General features: G+C 41.5%; 1 protein-coding gene and 2 long non-coding RNA genes across 5 annotated transcripts in view; 2 read left to right on the top strand and 1 right to left on the bottom strand.

The window, feature by feature from the left end:
- Nucleotides 1–7,222, top strand: part of LOC113130282 (uncharacterized) — a 15,840-nt gene extending 8,618 nt beyond the window's left edge. The window contains exons 5-6 of the long non-coding RNA XR_004463078.1: nt 1–4,623; nt 6,959–7,222. The exon at nt 1–4,623 is cut by the window's left edge and continues 927 nt beyond it. This is a non-coding gene — a long non-coding RNA (uncharacterized LOC113130282). The remainder of the gene's footprint in view (nt 4,624–6,958) is intronic.
- Nucleotides 1–26,356, bottom strand: part of ripor3 (RIPOR family member 3) — a 42,320-nt gene that overhangs the window by 14,068 nt on the left and 1,896 nt on the right. For 2 of the 3 annotated variants that reach the window (XM_026306766.2, XM_026306764.2), the window contains exons 2-8: nt 14,092–14,178; nt 6,974–7,072; nt 4,445–4,594; nt 3,954–4,032; nt 3,824–3,847; nt 3,337–3,390; nt 2,972–3,121 (exon numbers count right to left, since the gene is read on the bottom strand). In XM_026306766.2, coding sequence (XP_026162551.1) covers nt 2,972–3,121; nt 3,337–3,390; nt 3,824–3,847; nt 3,954–4,032; nt 4,445–4,594; nt 6,974–7,071 — 555 coding nt within the window. In that variant the 5' untranslated portion in view covers nt 7,072; nt 14,092–14,178. Of the gene's footprint in view, nt 1–2,971; nt 3,122–3,336; nt 3,391–3,823; nt 3,848–3,953; nt 4,033–4,444; nt 4,595–6,973; nt 7,073–14,091; nt 14,179–15,143; nt 15,248–16,304; nt 16,431–26,356 lie in introns of all 3 variants that reach the window. The other variant, XM_026306765.2, reaches the window with a different exon arrangement.
- LOC113130283 (uncharacterized) lies at nt 7,678–25,625 on the top strand. The gene is made up of 5 exons (XR_003295683.2): nt 7,678–7,984; nt 8,067–8,320; nt 11,501–11,585; nt 19,729–19,901; nt 23,328–25,625. It is a non-coding gene; the product is annotated as an uncharacterized LOC113130283 (long non-coding RNA).

Here is a 26,356-nt window from a genome sequence, read left to right as displayed (position 1 = left end):
TTGCAGGAGACACTGCTGTTCATCACTTGCTGCAGCCCAGTGTCACGTTTGAGGCCAAAACTGAAAACCAAGCAGCCAATTTTTGGCTTCGAGAGGTTGAGCCATCCAAGGTGTCTGTTAACACAGGTGGTAAATAGACTAAACAACACTGACACATGGCTCGTTAAAAGTAAAATGTTACTGTGCAGGCAAGTGTCTTCATTTATTGTGAATCTGTTTGGGTGATTTTTGGGCCTCCCCAAAATTAAACTCATGTGCTTGTGAGAGAGACAACAACACATCAATAAAAAGCTAAAACACAGAGCTTTGACAAAAGGATGCACCATGCTCAGTGTTTATTATATTGTCATCTGGCAATTTGCTGCATGTGCTGAACAAATACAAATGTTCTTCCAGGAAAACAGACTCGCACTGTAAAAACGGTTGTTTCATGTCCTTTGTGGCCATGGAGCTTTTGGAAGAGATGTCATGAGGGTTATTTCATGTGATGATGACAGTCTCTGTAGCTTCGATTATCCATTTAAAAAATCTTACAATATAAAGTATCATAAAACGTCCCTGCAGTACATAACACTTTATATAAGTTGGTAATACATCTCAAATGACTGAATGTGACTGTACTAGACTCAATAACTCATGGAACTGCATCAATGTACTTTGTATACTTCACTGAGCTAATATATCTTCATTCTTATGTATAGTCCCAATGGGTCCCTAAAGGAATGTAGGTATGCAGTGTAATAATATTTTTGTGCATGTTTGTGAAGTCTCAGGCTCATTTCAGTCTCTGATTTGTGTGCATGTGTTAAAATCTGTGTGATGTACACAGATGTCTGTTTTACAGATGTGGTGAAGCCTCAGATAACTGTAATAACTATGTTTGGTCATGAAATGATGCAAAACCTGCTAGTTGCTGAATAAAAGCAGAGATCAAAATGCTGAAAAGACCAAGTGAGGAGTTCAGAGCAAAAGAAGATAATTTGATAATGTGATGTAAAGACTGAGATGGCTCTCAGAAGGAGAGGAGATCGAAGGTATGAATGAGACTTCAGTTTTCTGTCAATGGTCCTTAGCCTGTGGCTGCAAACAGAAAAGTCTCTGTGGGACCATCAGTCACACACCAGATTATTGCTTTTGGCAGCATTACGGCCATTAGAGGCGAGTGTTGGCCTGCAGCTCTGGAGATGATGGATAAGTGGCAGCCACTTTTGGCCTAAATATGTTTCAATTACAGCGGAGAGTTTACTGATTCTCTCCATGATAGTCCTGAATCTGTTCTCAGCTCTTTTCTGCAGTGATGAAATTCTTCAGTTTTGCAGCAACAGCAAAATACTCTTCTGTTTAATTTCTGTGGATGAAACGCCTTTTTTGCATTCCTTCTTATTTTAAACCTGTCTTCCTTTCTTAAAAGTTTAACTTTCATTCTTATACGTAGAGAGAGCTTAGTGAACTGGAGTCACAGTCCTTGTTCGTGTGCACAAACGTGGCCAATACATTAATAATGACTCTGGTTGTGATATTAATCAGGTGGATTCAGTGTTACTGGTAACGGTCTAATGTTTTTAAAGTTTTCAAAGTGGCTGCAGCTCAGTTTACACAGCATTTTCACCCCATGGTTGGTTTTCAGCCAAGATATTAAACTTCTTCTTAAGTCTTAGCAGGATGTGGAGGCTTTTAAACATTTTTTTTTACATGTGAATAAAATGCTTGTCAGAACTTAGTTTTAAGCTTTTAAGTGGTGCAGATTCTGTTCAAACTGAAAGTGGTACTGTTACAGATTTAGAGATAAAACAAACGTACATAGCACCAATTGCTATAATTCCCGTTCTGTTATTATTATTATTGCACGTTTTTATTCTGATTACTTACAAAGAAAGTGTTTATGGTTAAAATAATGTGTTGCAGTTTCAGCCATGTTTCCCTTCGGTGCCGGTGGAGGCTCTGGATGCTGTTTGCTGTTTTATATGTGACCTGCAGAAAGTGTCTAGTGGTTAATTACTCCTGCATGTCGTCTGTTACATAAGACCATTGAAGATACAACTAAAATCAGACTTTGCTGACTTTTTTTTTTTTTGAAATAACATTTAATAATTAGTTCAAAAAATTGAGAAATGGTTTTAAAAGTATGGCATAATTCATGTGCAATGTACTGAAACAAAATTCTAAATGTGGGTTAAAACAGAGAAAAGAGAATAAGCCTAAACTGTCAGGATGTTGTGATTGGCTGTTGTGTTTCAGCTCTGTGACCTCTGTCTGCTGCACACATGGTCTGATCAAGACTCAGCTGTGATTCATGTTTTACACCTGAGATAGATTTGAACCCCAGCAGCAGAAACGTGTCACAGGTGAAATAAATTATGTGAACATAAACAGAAAATACTGTTTGTTTACTCATTAAAATGTTTTTTTCCCCCAGCTTTAGAATTTGGACCTACAGGAAAAGGTTTCATCTGACAGGACCTGTAGTTCTGTTTCACTGGAGGAGCCGATCCCAGCTGACACTGAGCGAAGGTGGTGACACACTGTGGACAAATCGTCAGTCTGTCACAGGGCTGACACTCTAAGGGTGTATCCCAATTGACCCTTGACTGACCCGGAAGTAATTTCAGTCCACCATCGTGAAGAAAGCTACTGCCTGTCTCTGCTTGTATTGTTTCCTTGCAGCTTTTCCTTGGATCTTACAAAGACAGAACTGAAATACACTGGATGCAATTATGGGATCTGGGAAGCCTCCTTGCGCCTCAGAGCAGGAATCTTCTTTGGGATAGTCGTCAAGATTGTGGACCAAAATGACATCCAGATTGAAGGAGGAACATCCAAATAAGGGAACTGGGACGTGCCCACAGTAAGTTCCTGGTCAGCCCAGGTTTGACCCTAAACCTTCTTGCAATTCTGATTCTTACCTTAATGCATAAACCCAGACCAGTGGTATCTGTCTAAGATTGTGAACACACACACACATAGTCTGTACCTGCAGGCTGTGTCTGTGGTTGCGGTTCAGCTCAAGCAGACTCTCTCTGGAGGCTCTGGTGGACGGGGACAGTGAGAAGGCTCGCTTCATGTTGAGCGCTCCCTGACACAACCTCCTCTGGATGCAATACGTCTCATACAGCTCCTCCACCTGCACAGGCAAGAGACGGAACCAGAACCAGACAGACAGCAGCTGTTATACTGAGAGAAGTCACCTGGACTCTATCACATCACCTTGACTTTTCCAGAATGATTTTCTTTTGTTTATAGTGGGTCAAATATTGATGAGAGTCGTTGTATTCAGATCCTGCTTCAGTCCCAACATACTAAAAAAAGAAAAAGCAAAAGCATAAAAAACATTTTTACCTTGCTGATATGAAATTCTAAACGTCGTATGTATCTCTCCAGTGCTCTTATCTCCTGTAAAGGCAGCAAACACAAGGAGTTTGAGTTTCTTAGCATTTTGTATTGTTTATATAGGCTGTCAGTATATCATATATTATTAACACTCATTGTAGCTCATAATGTTTCATAATGTAGAAATGCGTGTTTATTAGTGAGATCACATGTGTCTCTATATTTTTGTCCTCTATGAGAGGTTCAGAATATTAGGAACGCCTGTGAATATAATGCAATCTGACCTCAATAATAAAGGTTGATTTATACATTTCACCAAACACTGACATAATATGAGCTTCTTCAATGCAAACGTTGCAGCAGGGCCTTTGTACTGAAATGCATTCAGTTATTGAAATGCTTGGTGAGTGTGTATTGATCTATATGAAAACACAGTATGTGATGTTTTGTCTAAGAGAAATAGTCACTGTGCTACTGCTGAGAGAAATGTGCTTACCTTTTCTAGATCATAGAGAAAAGCCTGAAAAAAGAGAAAATGTCGTCGTCATCATTGTTATCATCATCATCATCATCATCACCACCATCATCATCACTCATACAGCTCCTAGCCCACCACCCCTTCTCACCAGTCTGGAGTTTCTCTTGGTGTCTCTCTGCTGCATTGACAGAAAGTCCATCTCAGTCTGGTGATTCTCCAGGTACTCCCTGCACACAGTCACGTTATACTTTCACCTCAGTACGCAGCATATAACAGACAACACATGATTATATTATGAACAGCATTGTTAATTAAAGGTTAAACCAGTGGCCCTAAACTTTTATGATTTGTGATTTGTGGGTTATTGTTTTTTTCCGCTGAAGATACAGATGCGTCTAAACTTCTCAGAAAAGTTAATTTAAGTGTCACAAGCTCAAAGAAATAAAAATATATACTTCACAAAAGATGTAAAATAATTCATTATAAATTTAATGTCCCAAAATAATAATGTCACAACCACACAGTGGTTTATGTTGTGACTCATAGCAGGGCCCTGACCCATAGATTGGGAACCCCTAAGTGTTGAGTGGTTCACAGTCACTACTACTGTATGTGTGATGTCCCTGTTACTGTTCATACTTGAGTCCTTTGCGTAGAGCCTGGAAAACCTTGTCGACCTGTTCTGGGTGCAGAGACCAGACACTCCCTCTGCTGGGAGACAGGTGCATCCGGGGAGATTTACTTCCATTTGTGACTTTGGAGCGAAGAGAGTTACGCACAGAGGACGGCCTGAAAACAGAAGTGTATGTGAAGACACGGTGAGGGACTTATCCACTTAGATTATCCAGTGACAAAGAGCAAGATACTTTCATTCCTAGATTTAAAGTGATTGAACAAAATGATTATTAGAAACCTCTGGTCGCAGCAGGGAACCCCAGCGTGGTCTCAGTGCACCACGTGTTCTTAGGCAGACCGCTTCACGTAAATTGATTGCAGAAGGCAACCTCCCTCACACCCGACCCTGTTTTAGGAGCCAGGGAGGGCATGGTGGGCATCACTTTTAAAACATAACGTGATCTAGAGTCAGTGTTTGGTTTGTCCTTTTTGGGCTACTGTAGAAACATGGCAGCACAATATGGCTGCCTCTGTGAAAGGAGACCCACTCGTCATTTAGATTTAAAGAGCTCATACTCAGATTAAGTAATGCAATGGTTGGTATATTTCTGGTGATTCCACACTAATAACAACATATTTATAAATACTGTATTTCATTTCTGCTAATAGATCCCTCTAAATACTACACATCGAACCTTTAGGCACCTGTCACTTCAACAGAAGTAAAGGATGACAAGGTGGTGGATTACAGATTTTAGTCAGGTTTGGGAAATAAGTCCATTTTATGGAGCTGTGGCAAAGCTTTGGTTTGACTTAGTGGAGGATCATGATGTGGGTGAAGATCCCTACTTTGTTACAGTAAGAGAAACCACTGAGTGCCATAGCAAACTGAAAGTGAACAGCAGTATCCTGTGGTAAAGTGCCACATCCGACCTCTAGTTTCAGCTGTGGCTCAGCTTCCTCTTTTGCCCCGACAAACGAGAGACAGATACAGATCCTCGACTGATACAGTTTTCAATTCTGTATTGAAATGAAGTGAAACCAGTGGCTGTTGGGGTGGAATAGTGGTCATTATCACTGTGGCCTTACAGCAGGAAGGTTGTGGGTTTGAATCCCACTCAACCCCAGGGCCTTTCTGTGTGGAGTCTGCATGTTCTCCATGTCCAAACACATGCAGGTTAGGTTGGTTGGTTGCCCATAGGTGTGAATGTGTGTGTCTGTCTCTGTGATAGGCTGCTGATCTGTCCAGGGGGACCAACCTCTCACTCAGTGTCACCTGCCATCTGCAGGATGAGCTGCCTGATGGATGGATGTTGGGAAGGATGAACACTTTTTGTCTGACAGCCATGACAACAAACAGGCTTAGAAACAGCAGAACAGAAACAAGAATCTAATCCATTGTACTCTCTCAAACACACAGACAGAATCAAGCTCTTTGGATCAGCCGCCTGTAAACTGGCACACACTTGGAAAACAAAAGCAGATTCTCAGATGCCTTGAATCCATGAAGGAGGCTATGAAGTTTATCCATACAGCACATTTCATACACACAGCCAACTCTAATTATCATATTTATTACATTAAAGTGCAAATTAGGAATGGAGGATAACTTTTGGTTTAGTCAAATGCAGTGCAGAAAGTTTCCCCTGTGTGTTAATCAGACCTCCCAGAATTAAACTTCACTCATGTAGGAGGACGTCCTCTGTAATTATGGACTCAGCTATAAAAGTGTTTTCATGGTGTCTGAAATTTATCGTCCCTTTCAGTGTCTGTGTGTGTGTGTGTGTGCTGACAAAACAAAAGGACACTGATGTGTGTGTGTGTTTATGTTTGGTCCTTACACCTTCAAAAGGCTGTTTGAGGGTTCGGACCTGGGTTAGGGTTCAGGCTAGAACCAGATTTAGGTCAGGGTTAGAGTTGGGGGTTGAATTGTGTCAACACGAGTGTCCTCACAACTATAGTCATCCACGTGTGTTTGTGTGGAAACACACAGGAAGTGCATTCCTCTCATTGTGACATTTTGTTCCCCCCGTCTCTCCAGTGGGACCAACATTTGATGTGTGCTTGTTGCTTGTTCATTCACAAATAGCATCTTAAACGCTGTGGTGCGTTCACTGTCCGCTTGTCAACATGGACCAGGCTCATCTGAGGGTAAAGGGACTATTTATCTGAAAGTGCTGATTTTATTGTCTCTTCCTTATTGTACAGTCTGAAAAGCAGCTTCCAAAGAGAACTGATTCATTCAGCGTGAAGCCTGAGTCTGGTCAAAATTTCTAAATGTAATTTTCTGCTTTGTTCTGTGTCCTGTCATTCATCCTGATAGTCATGGGAGTAAATACTAGTCTCTGGGAAATAATTCCTTTTAAAATGTGGCCTGACAGATGTTTGTTTTCTCCGATACTGGTACTGTAAAACTTTGGGCTCACATGAATGAAATAAACTGCAAAAATAAAACTCAGAAACCGTAAACATGAGCTTCTTTAATACAGACTGAATTAAAGTTCATTTTTTTATTGTGTGCGTTTCTATTGGCTGTAGCCATCTGTCACTCACCGTCGTCGTCCAGTCAGAGAGCTGAACCCGGTGAAGGAGCGACTCCTGTGGATCAAACTTCCATCAGCAGGAGAGTCGAATCTCAGCTTCACCGACATCCTGAACAGAGGACGACAGATTTTAATCCCATCTGTGAAAAATCCACACCTTAAATTTTTCTTTAACCTTTTACCTCTCTCCACACACACACACACACACGTAGACCACCTAACACTTTGTAATTCAGTAAAACATTGAATTCTAGTAACACCCTTTTCTCGCTTGTGTCATCATTTCGTTGTCTATTTTCATGTTGTTGTTTATTTACAACTGCTATTTAAATTAGCAGGACCAAACAGGAAACCGAGCACCAACATCTCTGGGGCACATTTTGAAAAGGAACATCTTGAAATAGACACAAGTATGTGCCCAGCTGGGAGGCAGTCGTATATTTACAATGTTAATTTGGAGCTTGTGTAGCTCAGATGGTGGAGCATCAAAGTTTTAATCTGAAGGTTCATAGTTGCCTCAAGAATCTCAAGGCTTCTGTTATGAAAGAGGAGAAACCATGTAGTGTCTGTAATGTGTCTGCAGAGTCCTAAACATCTAACACTTCTTTTTAATCCGCGCATTATTCACAGCTGAGGTGATGCCTCTGGGGGGGGGGGGCGTGATAGATGTGGTTGGTTTGTCTTTAACTTTTAAGAAAATGGGATTATTGTGTTAGAAAGCATCCACAGAAACATTTTTCTCACGACCAAAACAAAACAAAGGCATAAATTAGTGAGTGGAGAAGCACAGGTGATGTTTGCTGTGAATAAATCACATCTTATGTTCTTTTCAAACACAGGTACATGTGCTGGAGTGTGTAAGCACAGTAACACTGCACACACAGTCTGGATGCCATCTGCTCACACTCTTTCATGTGGCTCCTGTGAACGCTGAGTTTGGGTGAAGCTAAATCAACATCATGATTGTTGTTATCAACGTGGCATCTTCTGTTTTATATGAGCTCAGGATGAGTCGCTGTTTGTAAGTGTAGTTGGAGATAATGTGCAGTTGTTCCTATATTTTTTCTGTGTTCCCTTTATTGGTTTGTCTTCTTTGTCTGCAGCTCTTCAAGTTAAAGCTGGGCTGGTGTCCAGTTATTCGCTCTTATTTTCTTGTTGCACCTGATGAGTGTCCCTGCTTTACTTTTGGATCCTGCCCCACCTTCAGTTTGCAGCCTCTCCCCTGCACACCTGTGGCCCATCATCATCATCATCATCATCATCATCATCATCATCATCATCATCATCATCATCATCATCATCACCCTCTCCAGTGTTTGTATCCCTGCTCTCCTCCTACACTCTGCTGAGGTTAAAGGTCAGTATGTTTTTAAAGACTTTTATTTGGACATTATTATTCCGTGTGCTGTCCCACCCTGCTTATATACACTCTGCAGTTTGAACTAACGCTATGGCAGAAACGCTGCCAGTGTAAGTAGTTCAGAATAACCCAGTTTGAAGTCCTGACCCAGAATGTAAAATACACTCTGGTCCTGATGCCAAAACCAACACAGTCACCAGGCAACTACACATAACACACAGAGATGGAAAAACCAGGTCTGATCATTGTGAGCCAGACTTGGCCAAGTGAGCACTTACACTGTACCACACACATGTGGACTAACAACCGAGGGCTACACTAACCAAGGGTGGACCAACATTTCTATTCATTTTTAATGATAGAAAACTTTATTTAATGCCTTTGGTCAATATAAATGCAAATGTTTCCATTTTGGCTGATGTCTGCCTATACAAGTGGGGACCTCACCTGCAGCAGGTTTGATTTGGATGCTGCAGGTTCTGAAGACAGGCATGTTTTGAACCAGATGCTAAACCACCATGGGACAGTTTACTCTAACCTCTTCTGTCTCAGCACTTTTCCCTCCTGCGATGCAGAATGCTTGAATGATTGGGGTTCAGTACATGTGAGCTTCTGTGAATTGTTAAGATCAACACCCAAAGTGAAGACAGGAAAGTGCTTAGAAGTCCCCAAAGTGAAGGGGGTTTGCTGATGATGTGGGTTTGTAAGAAGCCGGTGGTGCAGCATCTGGTTTGAATCCTAGACCCCTGACTGTGACCCCCAGAGAGGCAGAAGCAGGTGGTTTTGCTATGGAAACCATGAGAGAGGAGATATTTGTGGTCACGGAAGAGTTTGTAAGAAAATAGACCGGAGATGTTACTGCAGCCAAAGGTCCAGCTTTCTGTTTGTCCAATACTTTGGTTTCAAACCTGGAAAACTAGTAACAGCGTTAGTTACTGCTAATCTGAGCTGATGACCACAGTAAACATTACTACATGCTAACATTGTGCCATGATAAGATTTAGCTCTTTGCCTGAGCTCACAGAGACACTTTACCAGAACAAACCTGGAGACCTCAGTGTATTATCAGCAAAACTCTCCAGTTTCATAAAGTCCTCATTGTTATTCATTGATTAAACATTCTGGTTCAGTATTAGTTAGGAAAACTGTGTATACACAGTAGCTTTGGTAAGTCAGTATGACTGTATTTACTCTAAGCTCCACTGAAGTAAAAACCAGAATTAGTCTTTTAGTTTTTTGCTGGTGAAATTTCTCACTGGGTTTTGGTTGTAGTGAAATCTCAGTGAAGTCATCTTTTCCTACCAAACCCATTTCTTTCTTTTAGTGCAGGAAGATTCATTATTTATTGTTTTTATTCAAACTGGCCCCACACCAGCGGATTTCACTGCTGATTAATTCGCTGCTCGCTGGTTGGAGGTGTGCAGGTCAGCGAGTGCAGCTGCTGCAGCTCTAAGGTGGAAATCTGCAGCTTCGTGTTTCCCCGTGTGTGAAAATGACCGAGGGTGATGTGTGTAAATGCAGCTGAGAACTAACCTTAAGTGAAATCTTCTAAATGCAGGTCTCACTGATGCTCTGAACACAACATATAAAACTATCTGGAAGGTGATTCCAACGTGAAATGAGGGAGTGAATTCCTCAAGTGATGAAGAATTCAGGGAGGATGAAGGGGAATGACGTGTGTGTGTGTGTGTGTGTGTATGTATACACTGTTTGGCCAACACTGTGAGAACCAGCTTGAGTTTTACACCATGCAAGTGAGGACATGTGTGGTGGTCAGTCCTCCTGAGCTGTTTTTGGGGATCAGGTTAAAACCAGGTTTAGCTTAGGGTTGGTGTTAGACTTTTAGTTGTGATGTTAAGATTAGGGTTCAGGAGCTAAATTGTTAAGAGGTGTCCTGAACAAATGGGTGTGTGTGACATTTTGAGGGGTGTCTGGAGGAAAGCTAGGGTAAGAAAATTTGCCTTGACTGACAAGTGATTTACAGGGTCCCCTGTGGTGAAGATGTAGGAGGTTGGGGCTTGTGTGTGTATGTGTGTGAGAATGTAAACATTTAAGTGTGCAACCTGTGTGCACGTGTGTGTACTTGAGTGTGTGTTCGCCACCACAGATGATGTATGGGCTCCTTGCGAGTGTCTGCTGCATGGTAATTGCTCTGAGGCCAAACCACACACACACACACACGCACACACACACACACACACACACACTCTCTCTCTACATGTAAAACACAAACAGAAGAAACCAATTTCCTTCTCTCCCTTGCAGGGTGTGGTTTTAAATGTGGTTTCACTGGTCTCATTGGGAACCAGTCTCCTGCATTCACAGAATTTCTCTGCTGATCAATTACAGTGTTACTGTGTGGTAACATTTGTGAGGAGGCCCAGCTCTTATTTACTGAATTTAAACATTATAACAAGACTCCATTACATGTAATAGTCCAAAGTGAAAGTACTGACTGTGCAGAGTATTGTAGTAGACCAGCAGAAATATCTACAGATGTACAAATATTTACAACTGAATCTACAACTGTAGATAAGTCAGTGTTATTGTCTTATATCAAATTAGTGACTGAGTGACTCTCCAACATTGTTCTTTAGAGATTTACACATTCTAAACAAAGCATCAGTGTATTTACAGTGTGTGTGTTTTAACCTGACTATGTGGGAAACAGCCTCAGTCTGTTTGTGTTTGGTGAAACAGGATGAAAACATCACTGAGGAACATTGAGTATGTCCATCTCCAGTCTCCTGGGTCTTAGTGTGTGTGTGTTGCTGGAGTCTTGTCCCCTCTTTGTAGCCCCCACTCGTCCCTCCTGCATCGCTCTGTTAGTGAAAACATGTTACGTTTTCTTCCTCCTGTCCTGGTTCCCTCCCTTTCCTTTTTCTTCTTCTTTGTTTTTTACGTGTTTCACATTTTTACTCTCTCTCCTGCTCTCTTCGCAGCTCATCTTTTATCCTGAGAAAAGGCCTTTAAAAGACGCTTCATGCTCCTTAGAGACACGATCCTCAAAGCACCTTTTGTCACACTAACAGCAGCAGGGGACCAAGTTTATTTCTCTGCCATGAGCTGTTGTTCAAACACACAAGAGAAAGAAGAGAAGTGTGTGTTTACTGATCTTTGTTTTAACACTACAGGGTTGGTGTGCCCAGTTTAAACTCATTACTGTCTTTGCCTCAGGTTCAGTATCAGCTGACTGGATGTTTGTGGATGGGTCAGAGGTCACCGATGACTCATGTGAAGAGATATGTACTTCTGGGTGGAGGTATACACACACAGACACACACACACACACACACACACACACACACACACACACACTTACATAGTGTTCCTAAAATAACATAAATGAAATGTCTGTACTGAGTGTAAGTGCAAACTGTTTTTCACTTATTTTGGTTTAATATCCACAAATAAAGCTGTTAAGGATTCTGAATAAGCAATAAGACAAGATGTGCTTCAACTCCAACAAGCTTTACTAACCTTGAACAAACGTTTACTCAACCTAAATCTAAGAACATATGGAAAAGAGGGCGTGAACTCTGTTCTCTGGTGTCAGTCATATGCTTTGTACGCCCAGTCATCCACCATAACCACATCCCTATTAACTGTGTGATAGACAGTTGTCACACTACAGCCAGCAGTTACATTTTTGGCACAGTCACCAAGTCGTATACACTTTTATAAGAGGAAAGTGGCTATAAACCCAGGACCAAGGGTGTGGACGACTATTTTCTTCTTCTTCATCCAGTTTAATGTTGCATCACTGCTGTGTTGTGTTTATCTTGTTTCTGGAAGGTTTTAGTGCCAAGTGTGATGCAGAAAAGATTCTGTTTGTGGGGGAACAGGGATATCTCTCTGTCTCTCACACACACACACACACACACACTCAGGGGGTCAAAGGTCAAGGACACAGGGAAGAAATAAATCTGTCAGCATAAATTTAAAACATCTGACAGAGACCACGTGTTATTTAGTGGAGGAGTGAACCTCTGAGCTGTTTCTTCTCATGAAAATGTGGATGAGACAAACAAAACATCTGAAAGCAGTTGATATGTAACTGCCAATAACACGTCGGACTGGTGTGATCCATCATTTCTAATAATGTTCCCTGGTTTTGCAGAGTCAGAGCCTTCGCCACATGCTGAGGTTTTGTTTTCAGGTCATTTGATCAACTGTTGTTTTAACAGAGTGAATTAGCACTGAACTCGAGGTCTGTTGACACCAGCTTTCAGCGGCCTGCCCCGGCAAAAGCTTCAGGTTTAGTTTGGAGGGGAAAGAAGGGAGGGACACGTTAACCAAGACATGAAGGGGGGGGAGACGAATTGACATGGGGGGTAACACACTTAAGAACATTTTAGGAATCTTTGCAGCAAAGTTTTCAGTTTTATAAATCTTTGTTTTTCTATGCACAGAGAAGTGTTAGGTATTGTTAGGTGTTTGGTAATACTTCCCATTCTGTCCCTATGTGGCTGCTAAGCTTTACCTCAGTTGTTAGTACCCATAGCAACCACTCATGTTTTACTGTTTACATACACACACATCATCATTATATCATAATTAGCTCATATCCGCATTACAAATTAGCTGCATGTTTGTAATCAATGTGTAAATAATCATGTAAACCACAACAGTGATTATCGCTAATCTCTGGCAGTATTAACTGACAACGCACTGAGGTTCGATAACACAACTTTGAAAACATTGAGTGACTTGTGTAACTAAAATGACCTGAGACATATTTATTAGTTCCTTATGAGGTAAAATTCATTGTTTTATTTGTCTGGCTGTTGGTAAGGCTGCCAAAGCATAAATTCTCCCCCTCCTGTACCTAGTGTAGGTGAAGATGACACATAAATAAAGCAAATAGCACAAAGGACAGACAATATTGAGTTGATCCCCAGGAAATATTGGAAAAAAGCTGGAGGTTAAAGAGAGAAGAGGACATGCCCTCCACTGTAGCTGTCGTTTTCCTGGCTTTGTGTCTCAGCTGGCCATCTTTCAAATCAGCCTCCTGTCTCCTGCCTCCTCTCCTTTTTCCATTTCCGCAGATTTCTTTATTCCTGCCTCTCTCCATCACTCTCCGTGTCTCAGTCTCTGTCCTCTTCTTCCTCTGGCTCTGTTTTCTCTCAGTTTTAACTCACCCTGCAGACCGCCCTCACTCCTGCTCCCTGCCTGTCACTCACCTTCACCCTCTCTCCCTGCTGTGTGTTGTGTTTTGTACTGATATCCACGGTTCCTGTGTGTCCAGGCCGAGCCAGAGTAAAGATTAAGAGACTCTGAAGTAACCTAATCTCCCCAATCTATTGACATGAACCCGTTCCCACACTGTGTCCTTCTCTGTGTTCCTGAGGAGATACAAACATCTGGGTTCTACAACACACACACACACACACGCCTGCACAAACACTTAGATGTTCACATACACATTCATCATCTTCTACAAAAAGATGAAAAACATCTGCCCCCCACCTCCACACACACACACACACACACACACACACACACACACACAGATGTTGATGAACATAATCCTTATCTGATTACGTTCATCAATAAACAGCTTGAGCTAATTGAGCAATGTCCATGATAACTTTGGCATCCAGATGTGGATTACTGTCATAATCCAGGCTGTTTATGTTCATCAGGCCAGTTCACAGACTTCATCACTCAGACACAGAAGAATGACTCACTGCATGATGAGCTTTGAGAAATCATACAAAACCAGCCACTGAGCTTCACAGGCAGCCAACCAGATGTAGGTTACTTACCTAATAGGTGTGTTTGGATCGATGGAAACATCAAAAACTGTGGCAGCGTCTGTTCGGATCCTGGTCCTGTCACTTCATCTTCATGTGCTGAAATAATGAGAAAGAAACGTTTTGGTGTTTGTTGAAAACAGAAACTAGAGCAGTGTCCTCACGTAGAGGACACAATCAGCAGATACTAACAATAAGACCCTAACAACTGAGCATCTACAGTATCTGTGACACTAATGAACAGGTGTGCTTTAAATTCCTTAATTAAATGAGTGGCTCATCAATAGACAGTAAGTAAAGCTGTTGACTTGTGTTTGTCACCCATTGTCCTGAATGTCTGTTTTATCTGCTAACACAGACCTGCCTCATCTATCACACACAGACACACAGGAGCTTTAACTTGATCTAAAAACACACTTTTAATAACGAGCTGAGAAAGTAATGCAGCTTGAAGTAACACGTTAGAAACCATCCAAGCTTCTTTGGTGACAGTGTTGTGATCTTCAGTGATGAAACCTTTTCCAAAACTCTTTGTTATTTCACTGTTTTGCAGTTACTGTTGGATTCAGGTTTGACGATCACTCAGTGTTAAATATGTTCAGTGTTTTTCCAGGCTGCACATTTCTGCCTGGCTCTTCTTTTCTGCCAGTAGCAGGTCAGTGAAGTCTGTGGAAATGCTGGATTTAACATTCCACTGTAGAGATGACAAAAGCACAACTGCAGATCAAACCCACTGCTGGATACTGAAAAACTGTGTTTATGTAGGAGATGCTATGTGAGCAACTCGTGCAGTAATGGAAGTGGCTCGTATCAGAAAGGCCAGTAAATCACATCAGCCAAAATGAACATGTGAAGAACACAGGGCTGAACTGAAATGAAATGAAACGAAACGTTTCCCCAGTGATGTTTATATTCAGTTTCCAATCAGTCTCTTATTTTGAAGTAAACCGTGCATGAGAAACATTCAGTCATGATCTATTTCTCTCTGTCTGTCAGGGTCCAGTCTCTCTATGGTCTTTAACAACAGGGCAACTTCTTTTTATTTCTCTCCTCATCTGTCTCACCTTCCTATGTGTCTATAGAGTAAAGACGATATAGACATCAGTCTGTCTTCACTCCGTCCTCCTGTCTCCTGATTTCTCTGTCATGGTCTGTTTCTTGTGGTTCTCTGATGTGGAGGAAACAGAGCAGAGAGGAGGAAGGGACGAGTTCTGGGTTTGTAATCACCGTGTCTCTCAGTGGTCTTCCCTTGATTAGTCTGCTGTCAACACCACTTATACTGAGCCCCGGTATATGTGTGTATTGTACAAACAAACACACACACACACACAAATATCAGCCGCCTGTAAACCCAAACTTACACAGAACTGCAGCCCATTATGTAGACCTTAATATATTTCTTATATAGTTATGTTCTTTATGGTTATTCCTGTGGATATAAAACATCTCCAACTACTGCAGGGTGTAAAAAAAACTACAGTTTTCTTCAGGGATACAGTATAATGCCCATATGGCTTTCTTTGATTTGCAAATTGTGCCTCATTAAATCTTTGACTGAAGTCATTTAATGTACACAACCAGCGTTTTCTCTGCATCATCAGTCTGAGCATTTAGCCTAAAAACCAGTGCTGCTGCAGATGCAGAGTGTGATGGGTTCAGCAGAATAAGAGGAAGGATGGACTGTGCAGGTCATTATGGTGCTGGAGGCTTTCACAGCTGTTAGTGCAGTTTACGATTCATGCAGCTTCAAACCTCTGCCTGAAAGTCACTTTGAATAGAGTAAAGTTTTAATTTTACTTCTTATGTTAACTGTCTTTAATCGTTGAAATGATTAAAGACAGTTATCTGACCTTGTAGTCATCAGAATGTGGTGGTTTAATCTACAACCAATTGATTTTAGGCTCCAGCAGATCCCCATGACCCTAAACTAGGAATAAGGAAGTATAGCTAATGCATGGATGGATGTTGTGATTTAGACAGTCACTACAGAACAGACCTTATATGTTTTTGTTTATCATAGTATTCTATAGAGTTAGGGTATGTTGTTTTAGGGTATGATGGATCCCCCACAGATCCTGTGTTTTATTCTGCGTTGACTCTGTGTGTCCTCAGACATAAACGCTACATGTCAGCAAAGTGCATTTATAACACTGACATTGGGAACATAATGTCAGGGCATAAAGACAAACAACAACAACAACAACAACAACAATGGTGGAACTCACCACAGGCTCTTTGTGTGTTTCCATCCTGTTTATTCTGTGCAGACTGTAAGTCCTCACTGACAAAGATTATGTGTTGTCCAGGGATGATTTGGTTTTTACAGGCGTCCCACTGGATGTTTGTAATTCCTGCAACAACGCAGCTCACAGCACAACTGATCGTCTAGAAATCAAACCTGTCTCCTTCGTACGCTGATAAACTGCTTTCCCAGCAATGCTGTGGGCACTGACTTCTGTTCGAAGGCAGCCTGGTCTTTACTTTTAAATGAACGAAGTGTTTTGTTAATTAACAGCAGTGGATGGTGGGTGCAAAGTGCAGCACTGTCACAACAGAGGTCAGAGTTCACGTCACAGCCCTGTCTGTGGTTTAGGTAACAAAAGCACTTTGGATAAGATGAGGCAAAGACTGTGGGTTTAGGCAAATGTAGATAAATGTGTCTGGCGTCACTGTGATTTTTGGAGAAACAAAAAGAAATGAGCTGTAAGTGATTATTCCAGTTATTTTTCTCCTTAATTCGCCTTCATCTTTGCATATTTGCTGTAGATCCTGTTATTTTCTGAAATCTGACACTGAAACCTGCAATTTTCTTCAATAGGAAGCTGCAGAAAGCTGCAGTTGTTCACTGTGCATGTGGTTTTACTGGTGATTTGCTTAAATGGAGGATTTCTGCTGACCACGTATGAGCTGTCACAGGTGACAAAGGAGCCTCTCCTCATTTAACAGCAGTCACCAAAAACACACCCGTAAATTTTTAATATGCATGTGATACAGTCTGCAGCAGAGCAAAACACAGGGCATCTCTGAAGTGCTGATGATATAAAATATTAGTGTACAGAGTCTCAGGACGCTGCAGCAGCTTCTCTTGTCAGCCTGGAGGTTGGTTTAAGGGATTGATGCACACACTCGTCACAGGCAGTGGTTGGAGTTTGCAAACTGCTGCCCTAAATCATCTCAAGAAATTGAGTATTTGAGGATCCTGCATTTTATATTCAGCCTTAAACTATAAAAACAGCCCCCTCCCTCGCTTCCTTCACCCCCTGTGCCTGGATAATGTTGCCATAATTCCTGCATTTCTGTCAAATGGCCAAGGTATTTCTGTGCGTTAGTGAAGCTGGCGTCCTCATGGAGCAGAAACCTGATATGTGAAAATGAGGAGAATGCACATATGTGGCACAGCACGCAGGGCTTCACGGGGACCAGGCCCCCTGGGGCTCAGCAGGCTAACGTTTGGAAAAATCTCTACTGCCAGGACTGCAGGGGTCCACACTTAGAAATGTATTCACCCACTTTAAAGGAGTATAGATAAAAACATCTGCTAAAGGTTTTACAGTGTGAATCCCCTGAAAGGAGCTCACAAATTGTATGTTAATTCTGCCTCTGGAGCTTATCAGCCCACTTGGATGAGTTTTATGAGAATTTTTTCATATGTTTTGAGTTTTCATAAGTTGCTCTGATAAGAAAAATCGGCTGAATGCTGAAAATATGAACGTGAAGCCACACATTGTACATGTGGGAAGCTTTTTGCCAGTGTTTTTCCTTTCACATGACTGACATTACTTGGCATAATATAGGCCACTGAAAGGGCCCAGCGGTGTGAGTTCAGCCAATGTGGAACTTCACCCAAGTGTGAAATGGAAATTCTTGTACTGCCTCCTGAGGCCACGAGCATTTTACTCAAACAAATGACACTTGTGGGGGCGTCCTGGCTCCGGGACGGTTCAGAAGATCCACCCTACAATGCAACACTTGTTATTCGTTCAACCTGGGACAGAATGTGATCTGTGGTGCTGGGGAAAAGTTTGTCCTTCGTAGGCAGAGCAGGCAGACTGTTCACCTGAATACACTTTCTGAGCAAATGCTGAAATCCCTTAAAATCTACTAATCCTGGTCTTTGCTCTGCAGCGTTTTTCATCTAAATCCAACATTACAGCTACATGAAAGTCAGTGCAGAGCTGTTCTACAAAACAATGAATTGCATTGACTTTTTTACACGTCTACTGCTGTAAAATGGAAACTGCACCATGGTTGAGGTTGGGGAAAGCTCATGGTTACAGTTATTATAAGGTGAACAGTGATTACATCTCTGTAACATAAACTCTGGTCTCCTGCATGAAATCAAACACCCTCCATACACTGCTCACTACCCCCTACACTGCCATTAAACATCTGGACTGATGTAAGTCGTGAGGGGCAGAGTCGTCCAGTTTGGATTTTGTTCTTTGTTATAATGAGCTTTACAATCTTCTTGGGCCAGGACTCAGGTCACTTCAGGAGTGTTGTGCTTTGTTTGTGTGGTTGACACACAGGGGAACACGCTCTATCAGCAGCAAACAGGAGAGGAGCCTTAAGGCTCACACAGGGGGCCAGGCCACATGCAGAGAAATGATAAAACACACATACATCCAGACACACACTTATATTATATAAAGATGCAAAGAGGCGGATGTACACTGTTGGACCATGTGGTCAATTCCACACAGCATTTCTTTGTAAGGTCTATAAAAAGCTTTCAAAGTAAATTAGCTCAGCTCAAAACTGACCCTGACAGTTACACACACACACACACACACACACACACACACACACACACACACACACACTGTGGTTTTAACCCTATTAGCTACAGATTGACCTGGTTTAGCTGCAGAGCTCAATTGGTCCTGGTTTGTTTTTCTTAAAAAACACTTTGACCTGTCAGGGATCTGAAAATGGGTTTGACCCTTGACCCTGGGTGGCTGCCATGTCCAAAGGCGGTGGAGTGTTGCAGCATCAGTGTGTTTTGTCAGATTGGACTCGTGGGGCTTGTGCATCACTGTGGAGCCTGGATGAACCCTCCATAGTTTGACCTTTGCTGTGGACTGAGCTGTGGTTCTGCCTCATTTCAGAGGGAACGTTTTCCTGCAGTACAAAACCTTCAGATTATGATATTACTTCAAGACATGTGGGTGGTTTTAGCCAATAGACACAAGAGTTTTGGACTGTAACCCCTTAGAAATACTTTGTCATGCTTTGAGATGAGTTTTTACCAGTTTCATCAAGCAAATTCACCTAAAAACTTTTTGTTTTTCTCCAACATCCAATCATCAACTCATGATCACCCCAGATTTATCTTATGGCCTTTGGGAGGGGTCTTACCTGTGGACCTATAGCACCACATTGATGTGATAATATGTCTTTCTGTTACTGTTTGAATGAAGGACTTTTTCATCATTTAACAATCCAAACACTTTCCCCCCCGTGAACAACCATGAGTTGTTTTCCACCTGTTGTTTTCCCTCCAGCCACCAGAGGTCCTCAGACTTTTTCTCCCATTCCTGATCACATGACTTTGACCCCGCTCACCTGCCTCCTCTTCTCAAATCATCCTCAGCATATATACGCAAGACAATTTCTCTTCACTCCTGATTTCCTGTTGTCCTCCTGTAGCTGAAACTTGTTTTGATTAGTGGACGTTGAGGACTACCTGCCTGGACCTCAGCCTGTTTGTCTGGACTACCTGCCTGGACCTCAGCCTGTTTGTCTGGACTACCTGCCTGGACCTCAGCCTGTTTGTCTGGACTACCTGCCTGGACCTCACCTGTGGTTACCTCCACCTGCCTGTAAGTCTGACTATTTTATCACTAAAGTGCTTTACTGCATCTGTTTGGTTTGAGCTTGTGTTTACACATTTTGCAGCTGATTTGTGGCAACGATATCAGAAAGGAAGGCGTATCAGTCCACCCACTCGGAGCTCTGCTCATTTTGCTCACAAATGTCTCCATGTTAGAAAGAATTATTACAGCAATAACACCAAAGTGCAGCTCTGTGCTGTGACTGTAATGTGAAGTACAAGGTGTTCCTTGTTCAACGCTATAGTAGTAATCACAGAAAGCCATGGTGTGCCTACCCATTGGGACCCAAGTATTTGCACTGATGTTCAGCCATTCTGTAGATTTGTGCCCATAAAAATGAGAGGAGGCAAGAGGGAGCACCGACTAACAGTAGCAGCTTTGTGGTTCACATTGGAGCAACGGTTTCCATAAACATGTCTAATTGAACTTTATGGTAAACACACCAAAAGTCTAAAAAGCTGCAGAAAGTCAATAAACCACACAAAGTAGTTCAATTATCTGCACCAGTGTCTCTAACTCTACCCTGCAGTTTGACAAGAAAACACCCCACAAAACGTATTTAACTGGTAAAATAAAGAACGTGGCTAATGACCAAATGTCAAAATGGATTTTCCTGCTCTATAGTTTATTCTCTCGTTAAAATTTAAAGAGGTCAAGGAGGCAGACTGATGGAGTGGAGCTCAGGGGACTGATTTACTGAAGGAGCTGTCAGGTCCATCAATACCAACGTTTTTCCTCGCAATAACAACTGAGTTTAATTTAGGAAAACAAATACTCACATCTTTTATTTCAGCAACTTTAGCAGTACCATAAGGTAGGAACACTTCAGGTTTTGCATTCAGAACTTTACTAATAAAATGATTGAAGCGTTATTAATAAAAAAACACTTAAAAGTTAAAGCATGTTTGAGAGATGAGTCATTGCTCATTACTCTTACACAAATGTGATTTACTTGGACTTTTCTCAATTTTGTGACTCATGTTTTTAAATAAAATTATGAGAAGTTATGAGGCCAATTATGTATTTGACCTCATTATATCTTGTAAACTTCCTAAATGTTGCAAGGACACAAATATTGCCCCATCAGTTTTGTTAAACAACTGAAAAATGTAATGTAGATTTCTATATACATACAAACATACTGTAAATTGGATTCCTAGTTAGAAAACAGGCTTTACTGTAAAATTAAAAAACTGTCTAGTCTGATTCATGTCCCTCTCACTCTCACTGCTGAGAACCAACACTGCTCACTCTTTAATTTCATACCTCAACATCACCACAGAAGCAATTTGCACCTCTATCACACTGCTGGAAAGTGATAATTGTGGTCAACAGTCTCTCTGAGTAGGACAAATCCCTCCCCATCCAAAAATAGCATATATTGTATGTACATATATATATATATATATATATATATATATATGTGTACATATATATATATGTGTGTACATATATATATATATGTGTACATATATATATATATGTATATATATATATATATATGTATATATATATATATATATATACATATATATACATGTTTGAGGATCATAAATAAAGTGATTTGCCACAGGAAATATGTCAGAGAGCAGACAGGACCTCGCAGTGGCTTTAAAAAAAAAACACAATGTGCCAAGTGTGAGTCTGGCTGCTCTGGAAACCCTAAACCTGATGTATGACACATTAAAACCATTTTCACATTTTCACAGGCTCTTAACAGGCTCTTAATTTGAAACAGTTTTGGAGAAGGTTACACTTTTTTGTAATGATGCAAAACAATTACAGTTTGTATTTTGATTTTGTAAATGTCCTATTTGTGCTTCAATTATGTTCAACTTCTCCTGAAAATGGATCCCTGTCACATCATTGCGTTACATTTTCAGAGTACAGAACTGCTGTACTGCTCTTTTTTCTTTTTTTTTTTTGAGAAGGCTCAGTTGTTGATTAAATTGCACAGTCAAAGGCCATAACTGCAGCCTGGCTAGCTGCAATCCCAGCTGGTCCTCGGTGACCCCTAATGTGCCTGCGAAGCGTTGGGACAGTTACATTACAAAACACTCCAAAAACCTTCCAGCTGCAGACAAGATCACAACATCTGGCTGTGAGATCTCACCTGCATCTTCATCAATTCTGAGTTTGCAGACTGGACTGAGGTTGTACTCGACCCAGTACTCTAGTGGCTGCTGCTCAGTTCCTCTTTCAATAGCAGCTTATTGATCAGATTGATTGAGGGGCAGAGCTGCATGGATTGTCTCATGTGGAATAGACTCTACACTTTTTTTTTTTCCCCAAACATTGTTCTGTCCAACTTTTCTGTGCAGCCACAGGAGACAGAAAGAAAACTAGACTGCAGATGTGACAGGAAGCTCATTCTGCAGGGATTCTTCCACATTTCTTTGGTTAATTAAGCTGCGAGACCAATCAGTGGGATGAGTCCTGGTTCATTCAGACTCATTGATGAATGCAGGGATTTTGACTGTAATTAATACGGGTGTGTGAATGTGTCATATGAGCTGAAAGTATGAACTGGTCTGAAGAGGTGTTTATACCTTATATAGGACACCTGACCAGGACCAGTTGAAAGACCAGTTCAGCTGATTAAACCAGTAAAGGAGTGGGTAGCATCGATCTATTCTGGCTCCTGGGAGGCCACATACAAAAGTCTCTTTGTGTTGTGTGTTGTGTAATAAAAAAAGACCCTGTCTGTCTCTGTAGCAGTCATAGAACAATGGAAGTGTTTCCTTCCAAAAACCGATATCCATCATTTGAGAAAGATATCACTCCCACTCCCAAACGTATCGCTCTTCACACTTGTGTCCTGAACCCTAACCCTCAAAATGAGATTTTTACCTGCACATGCTGCTTTTGAAGGGGGAATGATCTGATTCTTAAACACCAGCTAACACTGTCATTTTCAATGGAACCTCTTCATACACACATGGCAGATTTCTGTAAACTGAAACTTCAGCCTGAGCTTCTCAAGCAGCGTGGAGTCACAAATGCCACTACCATTAGATCAATATAAGTCCTCGCTCTGAATCAGAAGTCAAATAATCACTGACCTTAAACAGGATAGTTCAACACTATGGGAAATATGCTTGTTTGCTGTGTTGCCATAGATTAGACGAGAAGATCGATATGGACACGTGCAACCCATCTTCATCCCCAGGACTGAAAGCACTCACACTTTGGCAACAAGATTTAAAATTCTATACTTTAAGCCCAAACCACCATTGTGTCCTGGGAATAAATATGACGTTAATGTGCTTAAAGGTGAGCAGATGTATAGTCTATTGACATTACATTGTTCTCTACTTATGTAGACACTCAAGGTTAGCACTGATTAATTAATGACATTAATTAGATATGTGAAAATGATCACCTGTGACTGAAACTCTAATCTTCATTCTTCAGGTTCTGCTGGTTTGATTTCATCAGTGCATGAAACAGAACATTCGTTAGCTCATGACCAGAGAAACCTGAAGAAATGACGCAGACGCTGGACGTCAGCCCTGAGCTTCTCCTGATGATTTCCCCAGAAATGACTAAGAGGATTTGTTTTGTTTGACCTGTGAGAACAGCAAACAGTCTTCGTTCACCACAAAAAGGTCTGGAACTGTTTTTTCTCCAGTGGGTTAAGATTTGATTTTGAACTCAAAGCCCAAACTCAACTTTGTTATGGCTTCAGCATATTTTACAGGAAACCAGCTGTTTTGCTGTTGACACTTTGATGATACTGCAGATCCAGTTAATGAAAATGGTTCTGAAGCATTTGCTAAATATCTTTTCCTGTTTTCTTCTTCACACTTCTGTCTGACTGAGAGACGATATAACACGATATTACACACAAGAGATCTTACACACAAATGAGTCATTTGAGAGCACAAAGATTTTCATTAGATCACCTCCACCCACAGGACTGTCCTGGTGGATTCTCAGTCCTTGGAGCCACACCAGGATCTCACACCTACAGTACATGTAACAGCAAAGAGCAGCCAACTCAGACCTGTTCTGTGAGGACTGTCACATACAGGGAGGTGATGATGATGATGATGATGATGATGATGATGATGATGATGAAGATAGGTAGGTAGGTAGGTAGGTGAAGCACTGGAGGAAAGTGCAAAACAATCAGCGGATTGGGCTGAGCACCTCCGACCTGCCTCTCTGGTTTTTGAAGAGGTTAAACAGGAGCTTTGTGCTGATTCAGGGATTTTCGTTTTAGCCAAACCTGCTCTGTCGCCTGCAGAAATGTTTCTGGAAAGAATCTACTGTGTTGCTGTGCTGTAGTTAATCACTCTGTGCAGTACTTCACCACATCTGTTCTTCTGGACTACTGCCCTGAACTGACACTTGATGTTCTGTGTTTAGCAGCTTTACGATGCTTTCTTCTGATAAACACACTTCCAGAAAGTTCTGATGTGGACTTTTTCTGTCAGTTCAGCATTTCTCCAGAGGGTTCATGGACCTGGAGGTCACAGTGCACGGGGTCAGATCAGCCTGTTCTCACATTTCCAACCTGAAATGTTTGTTGGATGATGTCATGTGACTAATTGGAAGCAATATAGGTGTGTGTGTGTGTGTGTGTGTGTGCGTGTATGTTTGAGTGTTTGAGAATAATAACTGGAGTTGAAAGCATCAGGGATTAGAGCTTTAGAGCTGATTTGTAGACAGGATGAGCTTGTTGCCATAAATCTCTAAGGCTGTTGAACACACACACACACACACACACACACACACACACACACACACACAAATGCACTGATAGAAACAGCAGCAACCTTACACACAGAAATACATACATATTAAATACAAACATACACACAAATATTCAAATTGCTCTGTAGGACTTTATGTCAACACATCCAAGTGCAAACATAGTTTACATTTAGATGTAGCACATTCAAATTAAAGGGCAAGTTCACCCATCGCTTCCATTGAAAGCTCTCACAATTAGCACAATTAGCACAATCATTGTAATGATGGTGGAGACAGAAATCTATGAAATGACTTATACCTCACTAATATTCCAAACATGGTCATTTTTTGAGAAGTTGTGTAAATACCAGATGTGTCCAGTGGTTGTTCTCCTAAACAAATATGTCAGCATGAACTATTTAACTTGTTACTGACTGAGTCAGATATTTATCCCCAGTTCTGGGACCTCTGGCCAAAACCCTTAACATCTTATATCCCATCTGTCTGTAATTAGCTGCTGTGTCTCAGCTCTGCCAACAAAGCTATTGAGCCTCTGACACACCAACCCAACGGTCGGACATCACTCTTTCTCCCATTGGTTCGTGCTTCATTGGCACTTGTCTGACCGCCATTGGACACCTCTGGGCTCTGTCGGTGAGAGAGACCTCTCTAATTGGCTGTTCAGCTGCTCAGTCTGTGATTTCACCCCCTGTATCTGCAGTAGAGGTCTTCTATTCTCCCTGTTTGAACCAGCAATACAAACTACCGCCCCCTGCTGCTCTGGAGAGGTATTTCCTCCCGCCAGGTTAGAACATATGGAGTCTGTGTGTTGCGTTCAAGGGACACTTTCTGGTCCAAACAGATGCAACAGTCTGCTGGCTCTTTTCTGTTGGTGTGAATCTGGACTTAAATGTCCCACGGTCACGTCTCTCATGAAAAAGCATTTTCGATTGCTGCTCAGCTTCTCCTTCACATTAAAATCGTTTCCTCCATCTCTGATTTTAAATCTATAGGCTCAACATACATTTCTATTCTTTGGCCTTTTTGGTTCACTAGTCTTATTGTGTTGTTATGTTTCTACTCTGTGTTTGTTTCAGTCTGTTTTCTGTTAATATTTCTCACTTACTGGTGTGTGTGTCTGTTTCTAGGTCCTTTGTTCAGCACTTTCAGTCCTCTGTGTTGAACTACCAGGTGTTAATCACACAGTCATTTTCAAAATGATGTTAATGCTTCATTCCTCCTATTAAACCTGCTGCAAAATCACAATCACTGCCTTTGTTTTTACTGAAAAGAGCAAACATGTAGATTTTCCACCTGCCTGTCACAACCCAGTCAGTCTGATCTCTGTTTACTCCTGACCTCTCTCTGTTCTGTGCCACAAATCCACAACAAAGCAGAAAGCCTTTCAGATCACACGTGGTCTCATTCAAAGCCGAGTGAGATACAGTGCAGTGGAGTTTTCTCAGCAGGGGCCCTGTTTGTTTACAGTCATTATACTAATGTGTCTGAATTAATAAAGTTGTGGTTTATTAATGTGTAAGTGGTACATGTAGCACACAGAGACCTGTTTACACCTGGAAAATCCTGATTCATGTGTCTGAAATCCAGCAGGGCTGCCTCAACAGGGCACCACACACGTGTTAAAGCCCAATAATGGTGTGCAGTGGAGATAAGGACATTATGATGAATACAAGCATGTAGTATTGATTATGTAAGGTCCAGTTTGACTATGTTCTATGAGCCCT

This window comes from Mastacembelus armatus, chromosome 5, assembly GCF_900324485.2.
Source record: "Mastacembelus armatus chromosome 5, fMasArm1.2, whole genome shotgun sequence".
NCBI lineage: Eukaryota > Metazoa > Chordata > Actinopteri > Synbranchiformes > Mastacembelidae > Mastacembelus > Mastacembelus armatus.
The sequence above is the reverse complement of the archived record's forward strand: the minus strand, read 5'-3'. Positions and strand labels throughout refer to the sequence as shown.